Source organism: Sinocyclocheilus rhinocerous, unplaced genomic scaffold (genome assembly GCF_001515625.1).
Source record: "Sinocyclocheilus rhinocerous isolate Xijiao unplaced genomic scaffold, SAMN03320098_v1.1 scaffold541, whole genome shotgun sequence".
Classification (NCBI taxonomy): Eukaryota; Metazoa; Chordata; class Actinopteri; order Cypriniformes; family Cyprinidae; genus Sinocyclocheilus; species Sinocyclocheilus rhinocerous.
Window position 1 is genome coordinate 1,524,628 of NW_015658519.1, and position 8,865 is coordinate 1,533,492.

The following is an 8,865-nucleotide window of genomic DNA, read 5'->3' on the forward strand; positions in this document are numbered from 1 at the left end:
TATATTAATTTTCATCATTTTCAACCTGAAAATCAGCAGGATTTTATTTTGGTGGGTTGCTGGCAAGTAAGTAGAGCGTCAGTGAATGAAATGTCACAATTTTGCATTGTGCTTTGAAAACGGCAGCGGGTAGCCTAGATTTATAGCGGGAGCAACAACGGTACGCACAATAGGTCAATATTCACTATTACCCAAACGCTTTTCACTTGTCTCAACATCTCTCACTGTTTCTCTCACTCCGATTGATGCAAGTGAGTAAACACAGTGCAATTCTACACTTATTACAGTACATTTTATTCCTTTCCTTTAATCTGTACTAGAGCGTGTCACACCTGCCTCAAGATTTTTTTACTGTTTGCACTCCGATTGATGCACGTTAGCAAACAAAACCGTGCCATTCCATATTTATTTATATAAAGTGTGATAATACTATTATATTTTAATATAAAAAGGGAGTATTAAATACAAATACAATTATTTTATTTTAAAGTAAACTTAAAAATAAAATGCTAATAGTTACTTCTTTTTATATATATATATATATATATATATATATATATAATGTGTGTGTGTGTGTGTGTATGGTGTGTATGAGTTTATGGTGGTTGAGGGGGGTGCTGGTGGTAGAAGAAGAGCTTGGCTGCATTTGTGGTCGATAACGAACATTTAATGCAAGTCACCATCTGCTCTATACCCGACGGGTAGCCTAGATTTATGCTTTCAATTTGAATAGAAATCTTATACAGAACAGTTTGTCGATCTAAAATGGTAATTGTGCATTAACCGCTGTCATCCATGTTGGTACGCAAATGCGCTGTCAGAACTTATTTATACAGTGCATTTTTTTATTTTGGTCGCGCATGCGGAACTGCGGACCACTTATGTGCACCCCTGTGTATACTGTATCAACTATAGGCTACTGTATGCGTTTGGGACAGAGGACCTTCTTTGTGATCACTATAATTTATGCAGTTCATTACTGACATTTAATTAAACTTAGAAATGTTATGTTGAATATATATGATCATTTTGCTTGAAATTGTATCTGTTATGTTACATTATTACTGCTGCACGACTCATCAGTTTCGTATTTACAACGATGTATTTGTAATGTGCATCTTTCTTATTTTTAATCTTTATTGTTAATACATGTATATTAATAAGAAATGTGATTTGCATATGTGTATAATTTAGTTCAGTGATGTTATACAGTGTTGTAGCCTAATCTTTTGTATTTTCTACATTTCTTTGTAGGAAACCACACACACACTCACACATAACATCCCGAGCTTGTAAAGCACATGATATCACAGCCTATCGTACAAGACTAATAAAAATCACAAAAAAATTATTATAATATATTATTATATAGGCCTACTATTTGATATCAAACGAAGTGAGTAAATTGAATTAAAGTAAATTCAATCCAAGCAGTTTAAGATTTTTTAGAACAGGCTCTTCTTTGCAGTCTTCTGAAGGTGCTCCGCTTGCGGTGTTGAATGCGTTGTTTTTAGATAATTTAAACATGTTAATTACACAAATAAAATGTTTAGCGTAGCCTAACTCTGGACAAAATCAGCAGTGTTTGATCAACCTATATTTAATTTATTTATTGTAGACGTTATTTCTAAGTGAAGCAGCATTTGCTGAAATATCCACAAGAAGAGCGCACAGTCATCTGTCGATCATTTGCCCTGAGTTTGGTCTTTTAAAAACACTCTCAATTAATGCATTAAGCCAGGTTAAGCATTTTAGAATGTCCCCGTCAAGGTTGCATTTGTTACTTATAGCAACAGTAGACTAAATTAAGTCGTGATCACGAGAAAAAAAGTGAAAAAAATAATAATAATGCATGGCCACTTAGAACTTCCGTACAATTACAGATTAAAAGAAAGGAATAAAATGTAGGCCTACTGTAATAAGTGTAGAATTGCCTTGTCTGTTTACTCACTTGCATCAATTGGAGTGAGAGAAACAGTGAGAGATGTTGAGATGGGTAAAAAGCGTTTGGGTAATAGTGAATATTGACCTATTGTGCGTACCGTTATTGCTTCCGCTGTTAGCAGGGGATAATCACTGCATTTGGGGTAAAAAAGACAGAATTATGTATTGTGCTAAGAAGGTTGTCTGTTCGTTCACAGAGTCATGAACTGATTGGCAGCTGCCTTTAGCAGAGCCTTTACCGATTATCTCCATTGATCAAAGCATTCGGCACTGTCATCTGTGAGTGATGTCACCTCCCGATACAAACACGCCCCATAATATAGTCCCGCCCCTCACATTGATTGACAGATTTCCGTGTAGACATCGGAAATTCAAATGCAAAAGGAATTGCGATTCCATTTGAGTTTTGGTAGGTTACATGCACGACGCAGAGAGAGTGAATAAGCAAATGTGGTAATTAATATTGCTATTTAAATATGACAGGCTCATAACTTGTAAGACATGGGAAATACAGTTGCAAATGGACTTTGCTTTTTCATTTGGAATGTGGCAGTCACTGTGCGTTCGCGAAAGCGCAAATGCAAATGGTAATGCAAAATTTGCAGTTGCATTTGGATTGTCACAATTTATGCGCCCACATGTGGAAAACACAATTGAAAATACAATTTGCAATTCCTTTTGAAAAAAGTCCGGAATATTCTTCCATAAGTCTACCTGCCTGAGATGCAAATTCACTCTCTGACAGCAGGTGGTGCTTATGGAACATCAGCGAAATAGTCTTTTCTTGGTTACTGCTGTAAACAAAGCAGGGCTGCACTTATAGGCCCTGTCCCAAATGGCACACTTCATGTGCACTTTCGGTCTTGAGGACTTACAATGGCCGCTACGTGCGCGTGTCCATTAAGTCCACGAGACCGTAGGGTGTCCCATTTGTCATTTTAGCCTTCAGAAGGGTGCTCGTGAAGGTGCGGTCCTTTGCGCCCTCGACCCCACTTCTGCTGAGCCCACAAGCCTGCGAGCTACGCAGCCGACTTCTACCCGGCAGTCAAAGCAGCATTACGTCATGAAAATGAGAACTCAGAGGAAGACCGTGAGGGTTTAGGGTGCCATTTGGGACAGGGCCATAAACCTTCTTTAAAGGCACAATATGTAAGTTTTCACCGCTAGAGGGCGCGTATTCAAAACAAACAAAGAAACAAAGGCGTAGTTTGATGAAGCTGTGACTGAGTGTGGAATCATGGGAGTTGTCGTCTTCATCCACACAGCCGATGCAATCTGACGGGACTCGGGCAGAAATCATGTTCATGGATGAGCTAATGTATTAAAGATTTATTAACGTCCTAGTATGAAGCAGGGTGAGGCTGAAAGCCGTCGAAGCGAAACGAGGGTACAAGATGAAAGATGAAAAGAAAATACCATCGCAAAACAGTCGGTTCCCTTCAGTGATACATTAATATAGGGCTGGGCGATATAGCTAAAAAATGTATCAACGATATAATGTTTCATATCGATACATCTCTTGTGAGAGACGTGAGTGCAGCAGTCATATTTGTCCGTCTAAAAATGCGCTAAATATGCGTTCCGTGTGAATGGCTTGGTTTCGGTTTTAACCCATCTTCTCCGCATTGAGCTTCTATATTTCTCTAATATTTTGAATGCATAACACAGCAGCGGCGCATCTCTTGGGCTAGACTAACAAAAACATTAAAATGCAACAACATCACTTACATCATCATTCAGCATGTGTTCGTGTTTGTGTGTGCTGTCTGCGTCACTCATAGCACGTGCCTATATCGTGCGCTATATCGAACATTTTTTCTATCGATATCGAAGGTGTACCGTCGATAAATATCGATACCGTTTTATCGCCCAGGCCTACATTAATATAAACCCCACCACCAATGCAATACTTAGGATTTTCTTCTAATATCTCGCGCATCGTGAACAGTGATCTTGTTCTGCCTGGTTCAGTATTTTTCTCTTTGCGTTCGTCTTCAGCATCTCTGGCCTATATTACCGGCTGTTTGCAGACTTAATATAATTACAATGTAATATCTCCACACAAATGACATTTTGGAAAATTACTGCAATGCAGGTTGTGCAAATCCGGAACGGAGATTGGTTGAAAAAAATTAATTGGAAAAAAAATAAAAATTAATTTTGAAGCAAAAACCGGTCAGCTCCGAGTTCCAACAGAGCACAGGGTCAGTGACATTGAGTGATTGATGGCTAATGTAATGAATCTAAAATCTGCATTAAAGTCAAGAATGTAAAGGTGAAGTTTAATTGGTTATGTATGTTGATTAGAATGGCGGAGCCATCACTGTCATCACTGCATCAGCTCACAGCAGGCACATACTGTGCAGTAATTAGCGAAAGTTTTGCAAAGAAATGAAAACGGGTCGCACCACAACAATTATTAGCACTCAATGCAAATTATTTGCACTCAAATGCGCCCAAATATATTTTGAGGTCGCGCAGATTAAATTCCGGGAGCATATGCGACCAAAATGGTCGCAATTTCGAGCCCTGGGATTGGAACGACATGAGGGTAATTTGATAACAGAATTTTTGTTTTTGGGTGCGCTATTTCTTTAACCTTTGTTCTGTGATGATAAATCCTTTTGTGTTCCCATTCAAAAATAAATAAATAATAATAATACACTAGCCTTTTAAATATTGCTTTTAAATCTGTTTTATTTATGCTTGATCACCAAATCTTGGATTCAGTCTTTTTGTCAACTTGTTTTCTTTCAATTAGTACAGGCAATTTTTGGTTGTTGTTAAACCCTGTGTGAACTAAGTTAGTACATTTTGTCAGTATTAGTTAATTAATGCAATAAAATTAACTGGCATTTTCGGGAAAAAGAAAATCTTGAACACATGGACCGTCACAAAACATGAGGGTTATACGCAGCCAATAAACCATGTATAGAAAGGGTGCTGTTTAATATTAATTGCAAATTATATGACCATCCTCCATATCTCTGCGCCAACATTTAATAATCATGAAACTACACCACCTCCTTGCTGGCCATATTACCTATTCAGTCCTTTGTTCAGTCCAATTGAGTGCAGTTAAGAATGGTAGTGTTCATTCATTTATTCATCTAAAATCATCATTTAAAGGGGCGATACAAACATTTGTGACCCTGGAACACAAAACGAGTCTTAAGTTGCACGGGTATATTTGTAGCAATAGCCAACAATACATTGTATGGGTCAAAATTATTGATTATATTATATTATTATATTGTTCTTTTATGCCAAAAATCATTAGGATATTAAGTAAAAATCATGTTCCACGAAGATATTTTGTAAATTTCCTACTGTAAATATATCAAAACTTAATTTTTGATTAGTAATATGCATTGCTAAGAACATTTTTTGCACTCTCATCATCAATGGGAAGCGTATTTATTCAGCTTCAGATGTATAGCCTAAATCTCAATTTTAAAAAATTGACCCTTATGACTGGTTTGGTGGTCCAGGGTCACATTTGATGTTTTTACAACTACCTGCTTTTCATTTATCTAGCATATGTAATAATTGCTATAAATATGTAATATATATGTAATATATTACATATGCTTTAAAAAAATAAAAGTAAAAGTGTATTGATATAAATTGCCATTTCCTTCATAACTTTTGAGTAAATGCTGTTCTTTAATCTCCAGCATGTTATTATTTTACATAAATTGCACTAAGCCATTTACTTTATCTGCATGCCCCTCTTTAGGTGGAGAGAATAGTAGGCAAACGTAAGAACAAAAAGGGCAAGACTGAGTACCTGGTCCGCTGGAGAGGCTACGGCTTTGAGGGAGACAGCTGGGAGCCGGAGAATCACCTGTCCAGCTGCGTTGAGTTCATCCATGAATTTAACCGGCAACACAGCGAGAAGCAGAAAGATGTAGCTTTACTCCGTTCCACACGCAGCTCTCCCAGCACAGCCGGAGGCAACGCCCGCAAACAAATCAGCAGGCCTCAGCAGTCCTCAGTGAGTCCTAACACAGCGAAGACCTCTCCCCCCACCCCAAACACACCCTCCACAAAACGGCTTCAGCCAGCACAGCATTCACCGCACAACAGTGATGCGCAGCAGCAGAAGAGTAAGCGATCGGCTGGCGTGAGTAGCAGTGGCACTGCCGTTACGAGCACAGTCACTGACACGGCTCCGACGGCAGCACCGACAGCTGCTCCCACTGTGAGTGCGCTGCGGCGTAGTATGGACCTGGCTAAATCTGGCATCAAAATCCTAGTGCCGAAGAGCCCAATGAACAGCCGCACTGACACAGAGGAGTCTCCCAGTGAGGCAGCGCACAGTCTGGAGCAGGGAGGCCAAGAGCCAGATGCTGTGCCCCCTGAAGTGGCCTTGCTGGAGAAACCCGCCAGAGCTGTGCGTGTACAAGGAGAGGAACGGGCTCGTATGGGCACGAGGCCCAGAACGCAAACAGCCCTTCTGCCACCGCAGATTCCCATTACCCCCGCTGCCGTCCGCACGTTAAACGGGAAAGGTAGAGTTCTCTCGACTTACACTGAGAACATTACACTACATTCTTTTGAGGTTTAGTAGAGCGGGTTTTAGTTCCAGGCCTGGAAACACCACTAAATATGTTTGTTTCAGCCCTACTCGTATAATTTAATGGATTGTGTGTTTCTAGTCATGGAACAACACAATAAATCTAATAAACAAGCACTTGATGAATGAAAGCAAATGTGTTGCTGCAGAACATCAAGTGATTTTTGAGGGTACCTCCTGGAGTTGATTCAGAAGGCGTATGTTATCCTGAATATGACGATGCTAGTTTTCCATCAAAATTCACATTGCTACAATGGTCTTGATTTGTATAACAGAAGGAAATAATTTTAAAATGTAATAAGTCTTGTAATTTGTAATCATTTGTTTATACTTGCATATGCAGATGACTTTCACTAAAATTAATTAATTTCAGGCCATGATGTTGCATCCATAAATATACACAACCCTTCAAATGTTCAGTTCAGTAAGATTTTTCAGGGTTTATGAATGAAGTCTCTTATGCTCACCAAGACTGCATTTATTTGATCAGAAATACATTAAAAACAGTAGTATTTTGAAATATTATTACAATTTAAAATCAGTTTTTTTTTTATTTGAATATATTTTAAAATGTAATTTATTCCTGATGGCAAAGTGTTTTTTTCAGCGTCATTCCTCCAATCATCAGTGTCACATGATCCTTCAGAAATCATTTGAATATGCCAATTTAGTGTTCAAGAAATAGTTCTTATTAATGTTGAAAACAGCTTAATTTTTTTAAGTATTTTTAAAAAAAAATTATATATTTATTAATATTTACAAAATAATAAAATAGTGTTTTTATCATATATATATATATAATATGATTATTACTACAGTTTTGCTATATTTTATTTATATCATATTTTATTCATTCACTTTTGCTTTTGATGTTGTTTTATAGGCGCGACTACCCTCATGGAGGCCTCGTCTGCAAATGGAACTGCCATTACTCAGAGTGCTGGGGCAGGAGTGATGAGCAGCTCAGGGCTGACAGGCAAAAGGCGTTTTGAGGACCGTGCATCTTTCGACAAGCGTCTGCGCTTTAGTGTTCGTCAAACTGAGAGTGCTTACCGCTACAGGGATATTGTAGTTAAGAAACAAGATGGCTTTACACACATTCTGTTTTCTACAAAGACCTCTGAGAACAACTCACTGAATCCTGATGTGAGTACAAATATATTTCATGTTAGAAATGTTGATTTGACTTTCGATTTAAAATGCACAAAAAGAGTTTGGACTATTTTTTAAGTATCTTGACATTTCACTCATTGGTTTTTATAGTTTAAAAAAAAAAAATCTCAATCTCTGAATTCATGCTGGATGGTATGACAGTACAAAAAAAAAATCTGATGCCATGCAGTACATGTACAGGTGCATCTCAATAAATTAGAATGTCGTGGAAAAGTTCATTTATTTCAGTAATTCAACTCAAATCTTTCCAGACTGTGTCACAGAAAGGCGCATGTAATGGAAGCCATTTTGTTTTGACACGTCTTGTCACATTCTGACATAGACACAGTGTAACTAGGTTTCTATTATATATGATATTACTCGTACTGTGATATTGGTCATTCCCCCCACCCCACTCTGAAGTGATATAACATCACTCAAATGGTTTCCAGGTAATGAAAGAGGTTCAGAGTGCCATGGCCACAGCTGCAGCTGATGACAGTAAACTTGTTCTACTGAGCGCCGTGGGAAACATCTTCTGCTTTGGCCTCGACTTCATCTATTTTATTAGGCGGCTCACGGATGATAGGAAAAAAGAAAGTATCAAAATGGCGGAGACAATCAGGTACAAAATGATGAGAATATAAATATTATGACAGCTATTTTACCACCATATTTCAGGGAACTGTTTTGTAATAGTAGCTATATATAAACCAATGTGTTTTCTGTTGTCTTCAGAACTTTCGTCAACACATTTATTCAGTTCAAGAAGCCCATCATTGCTGCTGTGAATGGACCTGCTATTGGGCTTGGAGCGTCTATCTTGCCCCTGTGCGATGTCATCTGGGCCAATGAGAAGGCTTGGTTCCAGACTCCTTACACAATCTTTGGCCAAACCCCAGATGCCTGCTCCTCTGTAACATTCCCTCTCATCATGGGAGTCGCCTCGGTGAGTACATCAAGTGTGCCTCTGCATGAATAACTTGTCTTTTTTGGTTTTTATGTGTGTGTGTGTGTATATATATGTATATGTATATATGTATATATATGTAATGTATAATATTATTATTATATTATTATCAATGTTAAAAACAGTTGTGCTGTTTAACATTTTTGTGTAAACTGTGATTAACTACCATTCAAAAGTTTGGGGTAAGATATAAGAAATATATACATTTTATATTTATATA

At 37.9% G+C, this 8,865-nt stretch overlaps 1 protein-coding gene across 1 annotated transcript in view; it reads left to right on the top strand.

The window, feature by feature from the left end:
- LOC107722500 (chromodomain Y-like protein) overlaps window positions 1–8,657 on the top strand; it is a 19,619-nt gene extending 10,962 nt beyond the window's left edge. Inside the window, exons 2-5 of the mRNA XM_016530864.1 lie at window positions 5,684–6,458; window positions 7,407–7,669; window positions 8,128–8,300; window positions 8,414–8,657. Of these exons, the coding sequence (XP_016386350.1) occupies window positions 5,684–6,458; window positions 7,407–7,669; window positions 8,128–8,300; window positions 8,414–8,657 (1,455 nt within the window). The remainder of the gene's footprint in view (window positions 1–5,683; window positions 6,459–7,406; window positions 7,670–8,127; window positions 8,301–8,413) is intronic.
- Window positions 8,658–8,865: the final 208 nt, after the last annotated feature.